A 23,748-nucleotide genomic window follows, 5' to 3' on the forward strand; every position below is an offset into this window, starting at 1 on the left:
AACAGAAATAAAAATTATTTAAAATTATCATTTATTAACTCAACTTATAATTAATTAAAACTATTTTCAATATTTAATTTAAGAGATTACAACATTTCATTATTTTGAAAGTTGTGAACTTCAAAATGAAATTATATATGACAATGACATATATACACTGATTCCACTCTGTACAGCGATTTAAAAAATTAAAAAACTTATGAAATAAATCTGCATATCATATCTATGGAAAATGAAATGAATCTGCATATCACATCTATGAAAACTGAATACAGCAATTAAGAAAATGCCTACATTCATAAATATAAAGTATCAACAATTGTATGTAGCACACTCAAACTTTTCCCCTCTTCACCTTTCTTCACCTCCAACCGAAACCCCTTCTTCATTATTCCATGCCTCCTCAGCGCATTTGAAATTTCCATATAATTACAACAATAACAGGTCAAATTAGCAGATGCTACCATTGTAATTATCCATTCTCCTTCACGCACCTTAAGCCCATAGTTGGGATCAAGTGATGCATTTATATCCTCTACTGAAGTATGGCTATCAACCACAACAACAAAGCATCCAATAACGAAACTCAATTCTAACCAGTTTGGACAAGCACCACTTTCAATCACTCCATCGACGCCAATGTTAGCATCAGAAAACAGACATTCATTTAAAGAGGACTCTGCTCCGTCCACTGGTTTTCCAAGCATATACATTACCTCCGATGGGACACCCTGAAATAAAAGACAAAATACTCAAATCATCTACCTCAAATTCTTTTCATGTACACAGCACTCAAAACATATTACTTAAGAAAAAATAGAATTTTGTTAAGAACAAATTACAAGGCAAAGCTCAAGGGATCTAATGAAATAAATAAAAAGACTTCTGTAAAAAATGGTATATTTATGCAGGCCAGTGAAAGAGGAGTATTGAAACCATTACCTTCAACTTATGAATGCAATTCCGTATTACTGCATTGCTGCAGTAACAAAGTTTCATATATTTTGGTAGATGGAGGTCTTCAATGCCTGATATGCTATGTAGATTCTCACAGGAGTCGATAACAATTCTCTCCAAGTAGCTCAGTCTGAAAAGATTTGGCAACTCCTCAAGCTCTGGACAGTCGCTAATAATTAGCTCTCTAAGCTCCATATGGTCACAGATTCCTGCTACTATTTGCAAATCTTTGCATCTTTGTAGAGACAGACTGATGAGTGTGGCAAGATCTGGCAATTCCTCCAGCTCAGGACAATCACTAATACACAACCGTCTAATCTCAAAGTTACCTGACACACTCTTCAAATTATGACAACCATTCAATTGGAGATATTCTAACTTTCCACATCTATCAATTAAAATCCTCTTGAGGCAACTTGGACCTACAAAAGCTGGGATCTCCACGATCTCAGGACAGTCACGGATGCTTAATTCTACAAGCTTTTGACAACAAAACTGTGCTGTTTTTAAATTTTGACAATCGTTCAGCACAAAGCATTTCAGCATCACATTTCTATCAAATTTTATCCTCTCCAGACACCTCATACTACTGAAACACAAGTACTCAAACTCGAGCTTTCCACAACCAGAAATTTCAATTTCTACAAGATTTACAAGATTGGGTATTCCTAACACACTTCCCAGTTTTTTACAATTTGTAATCTCAACATAACTTAATGTCTCTATCATTCTTAAATCCACTTCCACAAGTTCCTTCATGTCATGAAGTTTGATAGACTCAAGGCTTGGATGGTTCATTTCACTAATTAAGATCTTGGATACACAGTCTTCATCGCTGATCTCCAGCTTTTCAAGGCCACTCATAGGGCCCTCAGCACTACAGGACGGCCTTTCATTATCCCAGTCCATCTCATTAAATTGGAAATTCAAGATAACCAAAGATTCACGCAGAATGTTCTGGCCTCTTTTAGTGGAAACCTGCTCCCCCTTTAATGTGGAAGACCTGAGGCATAAACTACAAAGATTCATATTGAGAGATTCTAGTAAAGGCAAACCTGCTATTGGCAATCCTCGGGAATCTAAGAGAACTTTCTCTAAAGTATCTGACATTCCTAGATCTGGGATCTCTTTCAAAAAAGTTTCAGAAATTTGCAGCTCTTTCAACTGGGAGGGTACCTGAAATTCAAGATAAATTTGTGTAAAATTCTCAACGATTAAATAAATAGCCAAGAAACAACCATACCATGATGAATTTTACACTTCAAGGAGATGTAGTTTTTGACTGAGAAGATCAAAGTACCTGCATGTGATCCTCCCACAACCTATTGAATCGTCCACCTTTTATTTTTAAACATTGCAATTTTCGAAGAGGAATCCATGATGGAATGCTTGGTAGTTCACTGGAATTGCCCTCAAGCTGTAACCATAGTAAGAAAGCTGATGTCTCAACACAACTATCTGATTGGGCTAAAAAGAATGTAACTTGAGAGCCCATGGACTTGTCAAAAATGGATTGGAAACACCTGACATTGGTTTTGGCGAGTATAGTCTCATGACCCATTAATTCCTGCATGCACAGAATCAGCTCAGATTTCTCTTTATGTAATAAAAAGTTAAGATCTGGAATATTGCAATATTAAGGATAAAAACTGAAAGGATTACCAAGGATTTCAGATCTTGAGGACGCCACAGGCGATGAGGAGGGCTGTGCTCATGTGCCATTTCTCTTCCCAAGTCCCTCAGGTGGTTATGCATTCTCAATACAGCTCCCTCATATGTATTGAAATTTTCTATTACCTTTTCTTCTACAAGACACTTTTCTTTGAGTGTTTGCATTGTACTTTGAGCGTCCCATCCCGATCCCTCCCATACTCTTTCAGCTATACTCTTTGGTTTCCCCACAAAAAAGCAAGCAATATCCATGAAAATTTGTTTTTCTTCATCTTCTAATGCATCAAAACTTATTCTAAGTCTTTGCTTTACATCCTGTGGGAGCAGCTCTTTAACTTCAATCAACATTGACCTCCAATATTCTTGATCTCTACCACGAACTTGTCCACCCAGAACTTCAAGAGACAAAGGTAAGCCTCCACATATGCCTATGAAGTCGTCAACCAGCACCTCATACCCGCTGCGTGGATGAGCTTGGCTGAAGGCATGCCAACAGAAGAGTTCCCTTGCATCATTTTTATCCATTTCTTTTAAATTATAATCAACAGTAATGCCTGCGGTTATAAGCACACCCACGTCACGGGTCGTAACAATAACCAGACTATTTTCCGATTTCTTTAAGATATCCATGATTCGTAGAGAACTTAACTGCACCACATTATCGATGTCATCTAAAACAATCATGAAGCTTAAAGTGGGGCTCCTTTGTAGATAATCTTCAATACAGCTTGTTCCTTCCTCTGTGCTTCTAAATGTCAGATTTTTGTCGAAGAGATCTTTGAGAAGCCGACTTTGTAAAGAAGGTAGTTCATTTCTCATAGACTGTTCTCTCACATCAGACAAAAAACTTGCTCCATAGTAATTTGAACGCATTCGGTTAAACAACTCTTTGGCGAGAGTTGTCTTCCCCAGTCCGCTCATGCCAAAAATGCCAATGATGTTAGGCTTATGCTTCCTTTCTCCCAGCCCGTACTGGTTTTCAAAATCTTGTACACGTTCATGAAGGCATCGCCTTTCAAAATCTTTCACAAGATTTTTAAGCCCCACTGGATGTTCAGCAACATGCAAACATGTTTTGCTTTGAACTTCCTTTTGCACAACTTCTACTATTTTTTCGCAATCCCCAGCACTGAAACATTATAAAATAAAAGAAGTATCTCGTGAGAAAATGTAACTTAGGAAAATCATACAAGGTAAAACTACCTTAAGAAATATTACCTGTTATATTCTTTGCCGGCTGTAAATGACAGAGACTGAAGGGCTTTCATCCAAGCATCAAGCTTGTCCGAGTATCTGCCCTTTTCTTTATACTCAAAGAATGCATCATGGTAATGTCCACTTTGTATGTAGCGGAGATCAGAAGGCTTCACTTTATAATACACGGGAATAATTTTAGCCTTGCTTTCTAACATGAGAAGCAGCTCAGCCAAACACCAAGGGGACTCTGCATATCTTGGGGAAAAGATGGCTATGTGTACCTTAGCAGAGCGAATGGCTGTCTCAACATTAGAAGGAAACGAATTTTCAAGTTCCTTCTCTTGGGAATTAAGAAATGCCCGTATTCCCAACTGCTCAAGGGAATTGTAAAGCTGAGTAGCCAGAGTAAGTTTGTCATCGAGGCCTCTGTGGTTGATGAACACATCATACAATGTTGAAGATTCAGAAACCTTCCTTCTTTTGCCGGCAGGTTCTATTTCAGAGAAAGCACTAAATGCCTGATTTTCCTGGTTAGATGATGAAGAAGATGCCATTGCTTCCAATTCAAAGGCTAACAACCCCTTAAGAATTAGAAAGAAAGAGCAGGACGCCAAAGATTAGATTGCGTAATGATAGATGAGTTATATATGGAAAAGAAAGACACGCGTGAATTAAATAGACAATACCGCAGGTGGATTCTGTACTTTCCTTGTTCCTTCCTCGAAACGTCAAGGAAAAGAAGGAGGAAAATCTATGCTAGCGCTGACCTGTTCAAAGAAGCCGGCAAGATCAATTCCTTCTCGACAAATTCAAGGCAAACAAAAGAATGGGAAGTAAAATACGAGAAATTAGGAATCGGTCATTTCCTGGAAAGAATCGAAGGAGAAAAAGAGAAATAAAATGGCGAGTAAACGAACAAGTACATAGACAAACGAGATTGGACTTGATTTGTATAATGTTTTAATACAACCTTGAAATACATACAAGTTTGTCTAGAGCATTTATAAAATATTTTTATTACATATTTGCTTCGATCAAATGGAAGAAAATATTTGTAACAATTTTAAGTTTGATCATATTATAGTTGTTGATTATTCTTTATGCTTGTACAAAATGAATTTGGGAAAACCTTTTTAGTTGTTCATTTATTTAATTTCTACACATTGAAACAAGAAGTTTATGGACTTCTATCACAAATGTATGGTTGGTCTTGTGTAAAAAGGTACAAATTGTAGAAAACTAAAAGTTTGTATTAAGAAAAGAGAGAATATAATATTGGTAGTGTGGGAAAATCACTCTACACAATAATATACGAATATCAAGCATGCACATGCATACCATCAAATAGTGAATACATTATATTTGATTTTTTTCAAAAGCATATATTGTGAAGATTGTAACAAAATGAATAAATTGAAAGTTTACCTTGAGAAGGTTGCATTCAAAATTGTGTACCTATACTCATTATAATGAGAGAGATGTACTTGAGACTCTTTGTTTTTCATAATAATTATGTATGGAGTGTTTTTTATTCTTGAATATTGATTAAAGGAGAATGGTGATTCTATTTGAATATTTTTTTTAATTTATCTCTAGATATAACTATTAAATTTAAGGATTGTCTTTTTGTTTTACCTATATTGGATCTTGCTTTGTTGAGTATTAATCCTTGAGAGCTATGAATGGTAATTTCCCATGCCATGGACAATGATATTTGTTTATGGTTACATAAATAGATGGATGTTGCTTTGTTTATCAGCACTTTCTCCAAAAATTGTCTTACCTCCTCCCTCTATCAACAACCACCAATCAACTACCTACTCCCCCCGCAGAGTAGACCACATCAATACCACATCAATCTGGGATAAAAAGATATGATTTGAGCTCAACATAAGACCAACCATCTTCAGCACAAAGAGGTATGCGCTCTTGGTTTCCAAAACCATCTTCAATGCCGAAGAGGTAATTTGTGTCATAAACAACATCTTTCTTATCCCATGACACGTTACACATTGCACATAGCAACTTCCAACACAATGACACCTCTGTCATCAATAATGGTCACCTTACCAAATACAATGTAAGTACCACATATAAATTACAATGACCAAGAATATGCACCTTCCTTACCTCATACTACCTATCAAAAGTAAACTCAACATATAAAAAATGCCATCTACCAAAAAATAACTCTCCATGACTCCTCCATTGAACTAGTAACCATCATTGTCATAATATAAATCCATCATAGTTCCAATATAGCAACCTACGACAATAGTCCTTTAAATTTTAGGACTTCCAAAGTGGGTGTAAAATAGAGTAAATAAAATAAACATGTTTGGACTTTAAGTTTGCAACACCTTAATTCCAACATGCACATTACATGATGCTTAACTAGTGAATATATGAAAACTTGTGCAAGTGAGAATGGGATGAGGTTGAATATATAAAAATATGTGTAAATAGAAGGAAATAGAGATGGAGAATCATTAGAGAATGAATAATATATTACACAAAAAAGTATGACTTGTTGATACACAATTTTGTTAATTCATTCCATTAAAAAGGAGACCTAAATTAAATGAGAATTGACATAAATATTATTATTCTATTATTACATTGGAGCTCACCGAATGATGATGAACCCCCTTAATAGTGTAACTCTCATTGTTTAAATTTTTTTTGTTATTTTGTTTATGTAACTTGCTACTATTTCTGGATTTGATTGTGTCTGTGTTTTTTTGCATCAACATTTCGAATCACACTCTGTGATTCATCATCAGATGACAGAGAGTAAAGGAGTCGAGAAAATCATACTCTGTGTTTGTGTCTTGTTGTTTAGGCTTGGCCCACTTAGATTTTGAAATTGTGCCTTCTACCACTTGGACCTTTGTATTTGAATAATGTAAAATTTTCCCTTTTTACTATACCCAGAGATATTCTATAGAAACATCACAAAATCTCATGTCATGTACAAATATCATTAAAAAGTAAAACATTTAATAAAAAAATATTTAGAAAAATAAAACTATTAAAATAAATAAAATCATTCTCAAATAAAATAACAAATAAATATTCAAATAAAAAATACAACCAAATAATTCTTAAATAAAAATTAAATTTTTTATTGATGTAATTAATAAAATAATATAAAAATTAAATTAAATAACTCTTTCTTAAATAAAACAACAAAGATCTGCTTTTCTCGTTTATAATGTTTAGTTGTGATTTTTGGGGGATGAGGGGGTGATCTCTTTTTCATTGATATATACTTGAACATGGGATATATACTTGAACATGTGATATATACTTGAAGACTTGGATGCAACAAAATGGTAAATGGCTTAGAAAATGGGATATATACTTGAACATGTGCCCCATGAATAGCAAGGAGATAAAGGCATATGTTAGAGATATGTTCCACAAGCGCACTTAGGGTAAGGAGCTAGGGAGAAAGAAAAAGTATTATATTGAAGAGTTTAACCCCTCGTGTAACCATTAACAAAAAGTGTACATAGGGGCCAATTTATCGTGGAAAGCCAAAATCCTAATTGCTCAATTAAGAACTAACTCCCATCAGCTCCGATGCAAAATTGGGCGTTGGAAAAGACCAAAAGAAAATTAAGAGGAAATAGTGTGCATTTTTTGCACTTCGGATAAGGTTGAAACAAAAAAACACTTCATTCTAGAATATGACGCTTTCAAGGACAGCAGGGACAGTTATGAAACCACTCAGGCAGACTACTCTTGGGATAAGTTATTCAATGAGGGGTGTGTGGAGAGGCTAGGGGCTCTCATCATAGGCTGCACAAGAAGGGGTCTAATGCAGAAATTGATTCCTGAAGGGATCTGTCCCATAGACTATACTTAGCCTCATGAACGTTAAAATAATTTCTTCTTTTCGATTGAAAGTTTGTCTATTTTCAAAGCATTTACCTCCTTCTCTAATTTCGGTGTACCGTGGATTGTCCAATTTCTATGAATTTTCCTTCATTTGTCTGCCTTGCATATTTCGAGGAAAATGCTGAACCTACCACCTTGTCTGAAGGCATCGGCGCTTGCTTAATTTCAAAGCGTTTTCATTAAATTAGTACCTAAATCAAACAGAATCCAATCTCCTTTTCCTCGATTGAGGGTTTGTCTATTTTCAAAGCATTTACCTTCCTTCTTCCCTGATTTCGATGTACTATGGATTGTCCAATTTCTATGCATTGTCCAAGAACTCTTTCTTAAATAAAACGACAAAAACGTGCTTTTCCCGTGTATGATGTTTAGTTGCGATTTTTTTCGGGGATAAAAAAACAAAAGTTCAAATTAAGAATATGCTATAAATCAAATAGAATCCGATCTAGTTTTCGTCGATTGAGGGTTTGTCTATTTTCAAAGCATTTACCTTGCATTGCCCAATTTCTGTGCATTTTCCTTTGTTTGTTTGCCTTGGATTAGTGGATATTTCGAGGAAAGTGCTGAACCGACCGCCTTCTCTGTAGAAATCGGCGTTTGCTTAATTTCTACTCGTTTTCCATACGCTTTAGACGAGGAGTACTGAACCCGCCTTCCTGATGATCTATTTAATCCACACTAGCCTAACGCTTCCACATAAACTCATCATTCATTACGAATACTGCAACCAAGTCCTGTTAGTCCCGCTCTCTCTTTGGATTTATAAACGGGTTGTTCGCATTTGAGCTGGAACTAATGGCGTCTTCTTCATCATCTCACCAGCAAAATCGAGAATCAAAAGTTTTCTCTGGAATAGAACCTGACGGCAAAAGGAGGAAGGTAGAAGAATCTGCAACATTGTTTGATGTGTTTATCAACCACAGAGGCACCGATGTCAAACAAACTCTTGCTACTCAGCTTTACAACTCCCTTGATCAGTTAGGAATATGGGCATTTCTTGATAGCGAAGAGAAGGATCTAGGAAGTTCATTTCCCTCTATGATTGAGACAGCCATCCGCTCTGCAAAGGTACACGTAGCCATATTTTCCCCACGATATGCAGAGTCAGCTTGGTGTTTGGCTGAGCTTGTTCTCATGTTACAAAGTACGGCCAAAATTATTCCTGTGTTTTATGGAGTGAAGCCTAGTGATCTCCGACACATAGAAAAGGGAGCATACGCTGATGCATTCCTTAAATTTAAGGAGAAGGGCAGATATCTGGACAATATTAGCGAGTGGAAGGAAGCCCTTCAGTCTCTTTCATTTATAGCCGGAGAAGAAATTAATAGGTAATATTTCTGTAATTTTCGTTTTTGTATGTTATATAATTCCTTCAATTCTGTTTCAACTTTTTACACACAAAATCTTCCTTTTATTTTACAATGTTTCAGCGAGTGGGATTGCCAAAATATAGGAGCAGCTGTGCAAAAAGAAGTACGGAGGAAAACATCTTTACACGTTGCTGAACATCCAGTGGGCCTTAACAATCTTGTGGAAGATTTTGAAAGGCGATGCCTTGATGAACTTGTACAAGATTTTCAAAATCAGTGCGGGCTGGAAGACAGGAAGCATAAGGGTAGGGTAGTTGGCATATTTGGCATGGGAGGGTGTGGGAAAACAACTCTTGCCAAAGAATTGTTTAACCGAAAGAAATCAAACTACTCTGGAGCAAGCTTTTTGTTTGATGTGCGAGAAGCGGATTTGAGGTGCGAAATGCCTTCTTTGCAAAGTAAGCTTCTTAAAGATCTCTTCAACGCAGATCACAACTTGCTGAATACAGAGGAAGGAGCAAGTTATCTGAAAGATAGTCTACAAAGGAGCCCCCATTTGAGTTTCTTAATTGTTGTAGACGACATCGATAATGTGGAGTAGTTAAATGCTCTACAGATCATGGATATATTGAATAAATCAGATAATAGTCTGATTATCGTCACAACCCGTGACGTTGGAGTACTTGTAACAGCAGGAATTACTGTTGCTTATAATTTGAAAGGAATGGGTAGAGATGATGGCAGAGAACTATTCTGTTGGCATGCCTTCGACAGACCCTATCCGGAGAGCGAGTATGAGGAGTTGGTTAACTCCTTCGTAGAGTTGTGTGGAGGGCTACCTCTATCTCTTCAAGTTCTGGGCAGGCATGTTCATGGTCGAAATGGTAGTTATTGGAGGTTAGAACTGATTAAAGTTGGTAAGCTGCTTCCTCGGGACGTGAAGAAAAGGCTGAGAATTAGTTTTGATGCATTGGAGAATGAACAAAAAGAGATTTTCATGGATATCGCTTGCTTTTTTATAGGCAAACCGAAGAGTATAGCAGAAAGAGTCTGGGAGGGATCAGGATGGAACCCTCAGCATGCACTGGAAACACTCAAAGATAAGTGTCTTTTAGAAAGACAAGAAATTTTGAAGTATGAAGGACCTGTACTGAGAATGCATGACCACCTGAGGGACTTGGGCAGAGAAATGGCAATCGAGTTCAGCCCTCCACATCGCCTGTGGCGTCCTCAAGATCTGAAATCCTTGGTATGCCTTTTTATACTTTCAGGTTTCCCCTTACTATTGTAAAATTATATATCTTCACTTGTTATTAGGTAAATGGAAGTCTGATTTGCTTCTGTGCATGCAGGAATCAAAGGGTTTCGACAACATACTCGCCAACACCAATTTCAGGTGTTTCCATTCCATTTTCGACAAGTCCATGGGCTCTCAAGTTACATTCTTTTTAAGCCAACCGAAAAATTGTTCTGAGATGTCAGCTTCCTTACTATGGCTTCAGCTTCAGCCCAATTCCACAGAACAACCAAGCATCCCTTCATGGATTCCTCTTCAAAATTTGCAGTGTTTGAAAATCGAGCACGGACAATTCAAAAAGTTGTGGAACGATAGCATACAGGTATTTTGATATCCTCTCTGAAAACTTAAAACTCCGTTGAGGCTATAGTAGTGGAATACCTCATGTTATTGTTGCATCCAGACTATTTTTTATCATGAAAGCTTTACACAACTTTATTGAATTTCAGGCACCGTCCGAGTTGAAAGAGCTACAACTTTCTCAGACCTCTTTGAAAGAGTTTCCAGATTTATTAGGAATATCAAAAGACAGTTTAGAAAATTTGTTAGAAAATGGGGAAGAGTCTAGTATATCTAAGGCCTCGATGAATAGCCTTGAAAAGCTAGAGATAAAGATCAGCGGTGAAAAATGTGTATCCAAGATACTAATCAGCAGTACTGATTATCCCAACCTTAGGTCCTTGAAACTTCATGGCATGGAAAATCTTATGGAAGTGAATTTAATAAGGGTAGAGAAATTAAGTTGTCTTGATATTAGGAATTGCAGAAAACTCAAAACATTGACAGGAACATCTGATCTGAAAAATCTTGAGCTGTTACACGTCAGTCAATGTCCAGACCTCGAGTTTGAGTCCTTGTGTCTCAGGGATATGAAGTGTCTGAAGAGGGCAAGTTTTGGTAAGCATGTGAAGCTGAAAACTTTTGAATTGTATGGTTGCCAAAATTTAAAAACAACAGAGTTTTCTTGTGAAAAGCTTGTAGATTTAAGCATTCGGGACTGTCCGAAGCTTAAGAATTTGCCAGATTTAATAGGTCCAAGTTGCCTGGAGAGGATTCTAATTGATGGATGTGGGAAGTTCGAAAACCTTAAATTGGATGGTTGTCGAAATTTGAGAAGTGTGACAGGTAACTTTGAGCCAACAAAGTTGTACATCTGTGGCTCTCCTCAGCTTAAGGAGTTGCCAGTTCTCGCCACGCTCACCAGTCTGTCTATAAAATGTTGCAAAGATTTGCAAAGAGTATCAGGAACTGGTGATTTTATGGAGCTTACTGAGCTGATAATTAGTGAGTGTCCTACGCTTGAGAAGTTGCCAAGTCTTGCGAGATTGAGCTTCATGGAGAAATTTATGATCGAGTCTTGTGAGAAACTGCAGAATATATCAGGTATTGAAGAGTTGAATGCATCCGAATATATGAGACTTTGTTATTGCAGCAATGCAGTAATATGGAATTGCATTCATAAGTTAAAGGTAATGATTTCAATCCTCCTTTTTTAATAGAAGTGTTTTTAAATTCATTACTGACCTTTAGTTTTGTTTTGTAATTTGTATTTACAAGATAGTGTAGATTTTCGTTAAGTAATGTTTGAAGTGATCTCTAAATGAAAAAGAATTTACCGTGGATGAAGTGACAGTATTCTGTTTTAATTTCAGAGTGTGCCAAGGAGAATGGATATGATTGCAAGAGCGGCGCAGGGAGCTGAGTCACTTTTAAACGAGTCTCTGTTTTCTGACGCTCGTATTGACGCTCATGCAGTCACTGACATCGTTCAATTTGGTGCTGAAAACAGTGATGACGAGGACAGTGACGATGAGAGGAGAAATGGGAAAGTATTGAGTGCAGTTTTTGTATGTTTTGTGGTCGAGGTTGATAGCTTTACTTCAGTAAATGATATAAATCAAGCACTTCCACAGAATGCGTTCAGACTTGAGGTGCGTGAAGGAGGATGGATAATTACAATGGTAGAGTCTGATGATTGGGGCCACTCTTCTTATTGTAAGAAAGTTTCAGATGTTTTGAGGAGGTATGGAGTGATGAAAAAAGGGTTTCGAGTGGAGCTGAAGAAATATGAAGAGTCGAAAAGTTTGGAAGTTTTACATAAAATTGTTGATAAGCTACATCATGGGTGCAGAGCGATGGTTTTGCGGAGAAGAAGATAATGTCACTTATTCATTATTATCAGTTTAAAAAGAGAATTTTATTTCCTAAATTTGTAATGTGTTAGTAGAACACAGCTTCATTTTGGTATTATGCAAGGGAAATTTTGTATTATTAATGAGAAAACAAATCGATCTCTTAAATTATTGTGTTCATTAAAGGAGTTCAATTTAAATTTCACAAAAAAATGAGTTTTTTTTTAAATTTTTAAAATTATTTAAAATAAAAATATTAATTGGGATAATGTTAATAAATAAGAAGTTTAAAGTGATGTTTCTAATAGTTATTAATCATTTTATAAATTAATAAATATAGAGGCTGTTAATATATTTGAAGATTATCAATTAAATTATTTAGATTTATTAAATAAATATATTTATACTAGTATAAAGGAATTTAGATAAATGAGTCGGGGTTTATAATAGAAATTATTTCACATACTGAAGAGATTAAAATAAATAAATGTGATGCTTAGTTTGATAATTAATGAAGGAAAAATGATATGAGAAATGTTTAATATTAAATAGATCATGAATGAATTGAAAAAATTATAAGATATAACCTTCACACTAATACTTTGAGCCATTTCCAAATCATATGACTTAGTGATAAATAAGTCATGAAAAGATTGAACCAAATGTGTACGACTGTCCATAAAAAGTTAGCACGATCATTCACAAAATATTATCCTATTTAATGTCCATAATAGTTAAAGTTCTCAACATCAAGCATAATATCAAGAGTAAGAATAGTAGTACCGAATAACACATGATGAAGCACACCATTCTCACCATATTTGGTAACTTAAGGATTCTAGCAAGGGATTCTTCCTAAGGGAACATGAAATGTACATGAGAGCTTGCCATGCAAACAAGTCATCAAGTCATATAGCCTAAAGGCCAAAGAATGTACAAGGGTTGCAAGATTTAACATAAAATCAACCAGTTTATCAATAAATTAATAAATAAAACCCTAAAGAGAAAAATAAGAGTAGTGTGATGGCATGAAGTAGTGTCTCAAGATGAGTTAAAGTCTATAAAGGATGGAGGGATATTGTAATGATACAAATAAAATAGAAGCCAAAAATCTAACAAGATCTTTAAATTAATATAAATAATTAGAAATCAAATCTAAAATTCTAATAAAAGAAGGATAGATCTTAAAATTAAACTAGTAAGCCTTATAACAAACAATTAATAATGATAAAATCTAAGAAAAATAAAATTACGAAGAAAAATTAAATAGAAGAATATACTATTGGTAGACTTACTTGTACTTGCCATTAGCCTTGTACTATTACAATGAGATTAATTTAATTGGCTATTAAAAAAATATTTCAACCAATTAAAAGTGATTATTTGTTAGTAAAAAAAAAAGTGAGTATTTGTTTATTTAAAAAATAAAATAAAATTCATAAAGCTTCTATGTAATTTTTCTAAGTTTTTAAATTGTAAAAATTAACTTTAGACAAATTGATTGGCTAAAACACTTTGGGTGTGATAGAGCTCGTTTGAGGCAAATTTTTTATTTTTTAAATAAAAATAAATTTAAATGTACAACTTTTACTAATACAAAAAAAGTGAGAAAAAGTAAATCACATGATAAATTTTATTGCAAGGAAGCTAACATGAGATGAATATAATCATATTAAATTGGATTATATGTTATAAATATAATAATTTTAAATTTTAAATAATATTTAATAAATTAATATTATCTTTTATATAAGAGACTTTTTAGTTTAAAATTATTATAATTTATCGTTATAAATATTTTAATCAATTATATTATAATTCTAATTTTAGTGAATTATTTTTTTAATTTATAATTATTCAAAATTTTTAACTATATAATTATTAATTAAAATTATTATAATCAAAATAATTAATAGTATTCATAATTTAATATAATAATTAAATATAATTATTATTAATTATTGTAATTATGATTGCAGCTAAAAGATTAAATAAAAATTATTTTTTAACAACTCAATAAGTTATATGTGAGATTTGTTGCTAAATAAAGAATATATTTCATTTATGTAAAAAATTCAAAAACTCTTTTAAAGTTTTTTTATAAAAATTTAAATTAATTTTTTATTGAAAAAGAAAATTTAGGAAAACATTGTTGTAATGTTTTTAAACGGATTTGTTCTGATATTTGAGCACTTACTAACTAATAAAAGAATATTTAAATATCTTTTATAATATTTAAATCAAATCCAGAAACTACTTGGAATATTTAAATATCATTTGTCACATTATTATGATTGTGAGTCGACTGTTGAACGCGTCTTCCTAAAGCCTTCGGCGCTGTTTCCCATAACTAACTCCATTTGCTTATTTTAACATTGTTGTATCACACAAAATTTCATAGGTTTAACTATGTTTAATAAACCCCAAGCAAATAGTTTTTTAACGATTATAATTCTGATTGAACGCGTCTTACTGAGTCATATTGAACGTCTTCTGAAAGCCTTCCATGCTATTTCCCATAACAAACTCCATTGACTCAATTTAACTTAGAAATACACATATTTTCACAAGTTCTTGTGCCAGTTTCTGCACAAACTTTTGCAGCAGTCCCTGTCTTCGTAGTCTCGAAACACTAAAATTCATAAACAATTAATTTTTAATTTAATTATTTATATATATTAGTTGGAAGAATCTGTCCCACATTGTTGGAGTCATAATATTATTATTATTATGATTGTTGTGACAACACAGTTGAATGCATCTTCCGGAAGCCTTCCGCGCTGTTTCCCATTACCAACTCCATTGACTGATTTTAACATGATTTAATAATCGCTTGCATACTAAATAATTTGATACTGTCTACCCTATCGTGATCTCGCTGACATAAGTGCACTAAATATGATCCGGCCTAACTTTTAAAAAATGGTTTGAATGAAGCATTCAAAAGTTATGTAAAAGATCAAAAGAAATAGTGGTATACAGCAAACTTAGATATAAACGGAAAGATAAATAAACTTGAAGTGAGAGATGAGCAAATGAAGACTTAAGATATCTAATATTGATAGGCAAATTATTGTGACTTCATTGACTTAAGCACACTAAAATTAAACACTTGATTTTTCATAGATTATTTAAATGCACTTTGAGTTTGTAAACTAAAAGAATCTTTCCTTTGCTTAAGTAAACAAATGAAGGTATTAAAACATTTATGTATTTAGATTAAATAATTTAAAGTTGTTGTAATGGCAATTGTATAATTTGTGTTATGAGGAAATAAAATGTGGATGAAGGGTATTTATCTTTAAGATAAGTAATGAATCTAATTGATTTGATAGAGATTTTGATTCTTTTTTTTGTTATTGAAAAAATGCATATATTAAATGAAGAAATAATGTGCAATAGATACATCTACTAATATATACATCTTGAAAGAAGAAACTTAATCTGGTTACGTTGTCATAAAGCATTACAATGAGGAGCATATTAGCAAAACACAACTAAAAAACAAGTGAAAGTTACAATTACAATAAGGATGATCATTTTTCTCCAAGAGTATCAAGCACATGCTCCTCTGCAATGATGTTCACAATTGTGTGTAGAGATCCATTATGGTCTTGAGCAATAGCCGTCAATTGGGACTGACTATATAAAGTTATGTCTTGAGCTCTAAATTGAGTTTATCTTTCAAGGCTTTAAGAAAAGATGAGTTGTAAAATAATAATGAAAAATAGGGCATGCATAATTACTTTTGTAGGAGATAAAACATTAAAGAAAATAAATTTACATCTAAGTAACCAAATATACATATTAAAATACGTTGAGGATAAGATTTTGATAAAATACAATCTTATAGTGGATTATTTTCTAAGCAAAAAATTGAATGATTTGAACTTGGACCAATTCACTCTCCATTTCAAATTTAACCTTGATTGAATTTGGATTGGAGAAAAAAGTTTGTGATAGATTAGCTTAAGAGGAAAATATTTTATATTACAACCTAGAAGCCACCTCCAATCTCTAAAAAAGTTGCAAGAAATCAGGGGTGATCCAAATTTTGTTCAAACTTGACATTGAAATGAACATTTTAAACTAAATCTTCATATTCTGACACCTATAGCTATTAAACTACAAGGAATTTGAAGATGATGAAAACTAGTGATTTGTGACATTTTGAATTCAGATTTTAATTTATTTATTTTAAAAAAAAATTGGAATCAAATTGCATCTTTTTCCACCTCCTTCAAAAAGTAGTTTTTTACATAAAACATCTTTTTTGAAAATGAGTTGCATGTCATTGCGTACAACTTTTTTTCTACAGGGGATAAAATTATGATTCTTTCAAATTTAGATTTGCAAAACTGATATGTAGTATTTGCATTTGGTTTCATAATGTTTTATTAAATTTTTATAAATTAAGTTTTGAAGTCGAAGTAATTATAATTTAGACAGAGGTGTATGTCATTGGACGTAACTTGTTATGTATCAAAATTTTTTTTGTTGGAATAAGGACATCAATACCTAGTGCACAAATATTTTTAAATTTTTTAAATTAATTTATAATTTTTCCTCTTATGTAGAATAAAGAAGTTGATGTTCGATGAAAAACCTATATTTAGTATAACTATTAAAAAAATCATAATAAAATCATTATATATTAAAATTATAATTGTTAGAAACCTTGTTTCAATGACTACCACCCAACAATTTGGTTTGCCAAGTTACTTTCATTTGAACCTTCAATTTGAGCTTCGAAAATCAGAAATATATAGAAAGTTAGAAGAAGAGAGGAGGTTTGATAGAACACCCCTTCGAATGAAGAGGATTGAAATGAACATATTAGGGGTGAAGGGTTGTTCAATCGAACCCCTTTAACATGCACAAACTTTTTTTTGTAACAATCATGTTCATTCAAACCCAATACATTTTAATTGTTGGTGTACATTTAAACCCCTAGCTGGCTTCAATCTTTTTTTTCAATTCATAATCATATATAAATAGAATTTTATTTTTTCATTTTTCAAAATAAAATAGGAATTTTAATTCACATTTTTCTTCTACAAAGAAAATTGAAATAATGGAGTGGAATTTTTAAGGACCACATTTTCAAGAAAAGGAGATGGGAAATAAAAGGACAAGACAAAGAAAGTGTGCAAAAAAGAATTCACTTTCAAAGGAACAAATATTACATGAAGAAAGAGTGCAAAGATATTGGAAACAAAAAATAGGTATCTGTCTTTACTTTTCTATCTAAATTTATTGTATCATGTAACTTCAAATATTAAACTCTCTCTCTCTCTCTCTCTCTCTCTCTCTCTCTCTCTCTCTCTCTCTCTCTCTCTCTCTCTCTCTCTCTCTCTCTCTCTCTCTCTCTCTCTCTCTCTCTCTCTCTCTCTCTCTTCTTGTCTTTTTGTTACACATGTACATATTTGTTGTCATTGATATCAAACCTATTGTTCATGGTTAGGTTGATGGTCGAGTTGTTGGTGCTAATATCCAGGTGACTTGTTTGACTATTGGTTTGGTTCATATGTATTATGATGTAATATGATGTATTGTTATGGTTTGGTAGTATTGTGATTTCGTTGTTTCTACTTAATGACACAAAAGTGATTTATAACATAAGTGTATGGTGTTGTATTTTGTTTGACAATTTATTTTGGTTCATGTTCTTGATGTCTCATTGCATCTGGTTGTTGGTCTAGATGTCTATCTAATTGATTATAGGCTACATAGTTATTTGCAGATTGATGTTGTGCTTTCTAGATGGATTGGGTTGATGACATGAGGTATTTCTAAAGGATTAATATTCTTTGTTTGGTTGGGAAGTGGTGTTGTTATTGTTGCTGACTATTATGGTTTTGAATATGATTTTGCACTAGATATGTTCTAGATAGATATGTTGAATATTGTAGAATGTTTCTGGTAGTTTGATATTAGTTTTACAGTTATTTGGATAGGTTTTCTTGGGTGACAAGTTGTCTATGATCAATTATGGTATTTTTTCAGGAGTGCATAAAGGATTTTGTTGCTTTCCTCATGTTAATATTGCTTTGAGTATTGTGGATTAGTTGTTTTTGATAAAGAAAAATGGGTTTTACATGCACCCAAAACCAAAAGTTTAACAACTTGCTATAGGCTTCCAAAGAGCCACCAAACATGCCAAAAGAAACATTCACATTTCCAATGCCACAAATTGGAAAGATTATTTAATTTATTTATTATTGGTGAGGAAATAATATCTTTGTTGAAACCATATCACCAAATTTAATGTTATTCTTGGTCTATCGATAAAACTTGGTTTGCCATTTTGGGACAGATAGCTTGCTATTTTTAAAAAGGGGACATGACAAGTCCTCCCTACAATTTCTTGTCCTCAAGCAATTGTAAACATGTAGCTCCAATATCTCATTGCCACGCTAATCAATCATATCAAACTACATATGAAGCCTTGATCCTATTTGAATGAAGTTGCTTTTTCCTCTCAAGCATCTTGAAAATTTCCTGAAAAATGTTCATGTTGTGCAATATCATGACACAAATATTTAATATGCAACCTCATATCCCATATTACAAATCTTCTTCAATTAGCAGTCTTTCCCCTTTCAATGTTTTTCCAAAACTGTGTGTGCACGGTCAGAGAAAGCTAAACCAAAAGTTCTTACAACCTTTTCTAATGATATAGTTTTGATTTATGCAACACAATGGAATATTACAACATCAAAAGAATCCTCAAAATAATGAATGTGCAATTCGGAAACAATTACCCTTTTTATCTGAGTTGTTGGAACACTAGTTACAAGAATCAACACTATCTCTTGTTGTAGACACTAGAAATGGTCAACACCCATGTCTCCCATTTTTAACATATCATGCACAGTCTTTACTGACCCAATTCTCCAAATTCTTTCCATATTTGTCGAATTTGTACCAATGATGAAATAATTGCATAAATGACCAAATTAGTAGCAAACCATGATGTGTCCCTTCTAAGATGGGTAAGGAACCATATAAGAGATGCAATATGTCTATGAGTAGTCACAAATTGGGGATCATTTCTTTCCGAACTTGAAATTCAACTAGAACATGAGCTACAACACTTATGAAGGTGTTCGTGTCACCTCGTATACGTGTGCAAAATTGCAACCAGCCATACAAAGTTGGAAAATATACATGATCAACAATATAATGCATCATCAATATAGGCCATAGGAAAACCTAGATTAACCATACACTTATTAATATTCCTTCCATAAGCACTTGTATACTATAGCAAACTTTCAAAATTAGCAACTCTCTAAGAATCATTACACAAGTATTATGTAATACCACTATGACAAACTGAACATCTCCTTGGATTTTTCTTGTGATACCAATTACCTTTTCATAAAAGAAAACATTCATATCACATATTCTTAAAACAACATATCCTTGAGTGCTAATATCCAAATCTAAGTGTGTGTTGTCAAACCCCCTAGAAGGTGCCTTGTAAAAGAACTCTTGTTGCTGTTATATACCCATAGATATTTCCAAGAACTCCCAAGCATATTTTCCAAAAATTCTTAAGGACCAACTTATAATCAACAATAATGAAGTCGAAATTTATCACCTCATTCGTCACAAATCAGAAAGTCACCCCACAAAGAGAGATCTTGTGCTCCATGTACTCCTTGTAAACAAATAATTGAGAATAACATGATGCCACTATATGAAATTGTTAGTTCCCCTGCAATTTTTCCCGTTTAAGTATTCATACTCACAAGTTTCCTTTTGTGCCTTTTACTTTCGTCGGGTCATTAGTTTTCCCTTGTACTTGAACTGTTGAACTCTTTCTAAAAAGTTCAAATGGTTCAAGGTTCAAAGCGCGTTTTAAAAAAAAGAGTCATTTGTGGTCTTTGTCATCGTGTGAACAAGTGCGCTTTTGTTTGTGGTCTTTGAAGTTTTCAACCCGTTGAACCAAATTTTGAGCGGTTCAAAAGGTTCAAGGTTCAAAATGCCTTCTGTGAGTCATGGCAATGTATCGTTATATAATGAGCGTGAGTTTTTATGTTTTAAGTTGATATGTGGTCTTGAACCTTGAACCAAATTTCAAGAGGTTCAAAAGGTTCAAGGTTCATGTTTAATAGTCCTTATTGTTGCTCGTTCCCGGTGTTGTTGTGTGTGTCGCTCACTCACTGTTGTATCTCTTAAATGAACTTGAACCGTTGAACTTTTTGTCAAGAGGTTCAAAGGTTCAAGGTTCATGGGTTCATTTCAAAACTAACTGTAAGGCCTTTTGGTGAAAATAAAAGTAGCGCGACAAGAAGGAATATTCTCTTATTCGACAATTTAAAATTCTAAATATGGAAAGTAATCATGAAAACATCAATTACTTGTGCAGAAGTGATGGATAATTAAGAAGGTGTTAGATTTTTGTTATTTCACCGTTACTTCACACGTTTGGGTAAATCATGATGATGCATGTGTGGCTCTATAGATATTTTCCCGTCTGATTGAAGGAAATGTGTATGAATTTATTTCCATATTTGAGAAGGTTGCAACTGCCATTCTTGAGCAAATTGGAGGCGCCGAAGGTAAAACCAGCTCTGTTCTCTGGAAGAATTTCTAGTTTTCATGGTGGTAACAGGTAAGTTCAATTGATTCCTCCTAAGTTGTGTTTCTTTAAGTTCTGAGGATTATAGAAAAGGAAAATCTCTGAAGTGTTGGGGTAGGATATTGCCTTGTTTTTAGAATTTCTTGGTTAAGAGTATAGATAGGCAGTATGAGGCCAATGCTGCCAAAGCTTGGCCAGACCTCATGTCTAGTGAGTATTTTGCCAGAATTAGAAGACACCTCCTTGGTTCATGTAGATTTAGGGGATTTTCTAGAAAGAACTAAGAACCCTCAGATCGGTTCATTAATGGAGAAAATAGTTAAAAGTGGTCTTGTGGAGGCTGCTGCATTCTTGCTTGTCGCATCGTGTCCAGATTTAGTAATGGCTTGCATGAACAAATATGACTCTGAGAACTGATGTATCAAAACCAGCGATGGTGAGGTGCTAGTCAGTATTAATAGAGAAACGGTAATGGCAGCAATGGATATTCTGCACAAGGATGAGTATGAGGACTGGACTATTGGGAATTCATATGCCTATTTCTCAGAAAAGAAGAACAAGTATAGGAGAGTAATTGCTAGTAATTGGCTCTTGAAGATTTAGAAAGGAGGTTCACGGTTACCCAAGCCACTGACCAGGGAGCACTTCATCACAGAGGTGCGAGATATTGTTATTATTTTGAACAGAGTAAAGGGGAACTCACATTCTTTCTACTGGGAGGATTGGATGTACTTTTTCATCCAAGTGGTTCTATCCGGTGACAGATTTTTGGATTGGTCTCAGGTAATTGCAGAGAGACTTCACGAAGGAATGAGCAATTTTGTGGGGATGTTAGGGTTTTATATGTCTTCCTATCTTTTCTACATTTTAGCTTGCACAAGGGATTGGCCTGTACTATCTAATGAACCCTGGATTGATGGAATGAGGGTATACAATTATTACCCCCTATTACAACAACAAAGACATGTCGAACAAATTGACAGGTGGAATGGAGTCTTCGTGGGAAGACTTGCCTTTGAGCTCCAAGGTGATGTAAACAGGAGGATGTCTGTTGAAGCTATGAAATTTGTGAGTATATATGGGAGTTTCTTTATTCAATTTCCTTGGTTTACTTACATATGGGTAGGTGGCTTTGAGGGCCAACCGTTCAAGCTGCCCAGGTATGCTTTTGACAGCTACATGCTTATAAAGGTGAGTAGGCAGTTGGCCCACATTGATAAAAGATTAGGAGCGAAGGGCGAGTCTGGAGTTGTATTCCCAGTTGAACTCGAATACTATAGTTGTAAGTCTGTATCAGATGCCTTGTACCTAGAGCTAGAGTTCAAAAGGATGAACCTGTAGCCATATGTGGCAAGGTGAAAGTTTGATAGCAGGGGTTATGCAATGGAGAACCTAAATGTAGATAGTCAGTTTTGTCATGAACCTCAATTAGAGGATTATTGGGAGAACTGTAGTGATGAGTATGAAGTAAGAAAGAGACTAATCCAGATTCACTCTGCAACAGATAACTACCATGAGGCTTCCAATTAATATCTCTGGAGTATCAGAAGATACAGAAGAGGATGTTTTAGACCCTGAGTTTGATACAAAAGTCCAGGGAAAACCGATTCCAGAAATTGATTGGAACAAAAAGGAAGATGATAGTGTCCAAACTAGAACCTTCAATGTTGTGAGGAGAATAGAGAGATGGTTGAGGAACCAGAAGTTTAAGGAGGAACCTCACATGTCCTCACATGAGCCAAGAATTGATTCACACATTGTGATTCAATCTCCTCTTTTTGCCACTAACGAGATTACTGATATTGCAGGTGTTTCAAAGCCCGTTGTAGAGAAAATTCAACCTAGAAGGTCAAAAAGGTCGCCATCCGGTCTCACAGTTGCTCAAGTAACTCGGTCCAGGAGAAAAAAGAAGAGTAGGGAGCCTATCCTGAAACAGGATGTTGTAGACTTGGGCCCCAATGAGGAGCTTGAACAAACAATGGATCTACAGGATCAAGATGAGCCCAAGATGTAGGAAATGGACACAAATAAGGAAGAGGAAATTCGACAAGATTCCATGAACACCTTGGTAATTGTCACTTCACCAGATGCACAGACAACTCCGCCACCTAAGGAACCTGCAAATACACCAAGATGGTTGGAAGCTGCTATTGGAAAGAAACAGAGTGTGGTGTTGGTCACAATTCCAATGGAGGACATGGTTAGCAGATGCCTGGGAAAGGCGTCAAAGCCAAAAAAGCTCAAAACACAAGCAATGCTTGATGTAGATGAAACAATAGGTCACTGGACAACCAAAGTAGCCAAACCCATTCTAGGAAGAGATGCAGACAAGGCTACAGAGGACGATTTTACTGTGGAAAAGATAGATTTGGGGGTTGCTTCAAGGGCTGTAGATGTTAAGCATATGGAATCCTCCATGAAGAGGATAATCTCAAGGACGTGGAAAGATGAAAAGGACAAAAGAGAACTGAAGCAAGTTGTCACCCAGATGGCAGAGTACATCAATGCCATCCACAACCCAAACCCCCAACCATTGTCACAGATACCAGTGTCATTCGACCCTAAATCTCCAGCAAATCAGAAAATGCTAGATTAGGTAGTGACAGAGATGTTCAATAAATGGTTGGACATGATAATACAATAGGGGTCATATTATATTATGAATCTAGTTAAAGTTTATAAAGATGCTGA

General features: G+C 34.4%; 2 protein-coding genes across 2 annotated transcripts; one reads left to right on the forward strand and one right to left on the reverse strand.

Annotated features, from left to right (window-relative positions):
• Positions 1-296: 296 nt before the first annotated feature.
• On the reverse strand, positions 297-4,379 carry LOC131864167 (disease resistance protein Roq1-like). Its single transcript, XM_059215185.1, has 5 exons — positions 3,847-4,379; positions 2,620-3,757; positions 2,258-2,524; positions 943-2,133; positions 297-731 (listed from the first exon to the last, which is right to left on the reverse strand). Exons 1-5 carry the CDS (start codon positions 4,377-4,379, stop codon positions 297-299), a joined length of 3,564 nt encoding a protein of 1,187 aa, XP_059071168.1.
• Positions 4,380-8,445: 4,066 nt separating this feature from the next.
• LOC131864156 (disease resistance protein Roq1-like) lies at positions 8,446-12,609 on the forward strand. The gene is made up of 5 exons (XM_059215174.1): positions 8,446-9,056; positions 9,159-10,287; positions 10,391-10,657; positions 10,785-11,804; positions 11,988-12,609. The coding sequence occupies exons 2-5, from the start codon at positions 9,658-9,660 to the stop codon at positions 12,492-12,494; spliced, it is 2,424 nt and encodes an 807-aa protein (XP_059071157.1). The 5' UTR covers positions 8,446-9,056; positions 9,159-9,657; the 3' UTR covers positions 12,495-12,609.
• Positions 12,610-23,748: the final 11,139 nt, after the last annotated feature.

Source organism: Cryptomeria japonica, unplaced genomic scaffold (genome assembly GCF_030272615.1).
Source record: "Cryptomeria japonica unplaced genomic scaffold, Sugi_1.0 HiC_scaffold_78, whole genome shotgun sequence".
Classification (NCBI taxonomy): Eukaryota; Viridiplantae; Streptophyta; class Pinopsida; order Cupressales; family Cupressaceae; genus Cryptomeria; species Cryptomeria japonica.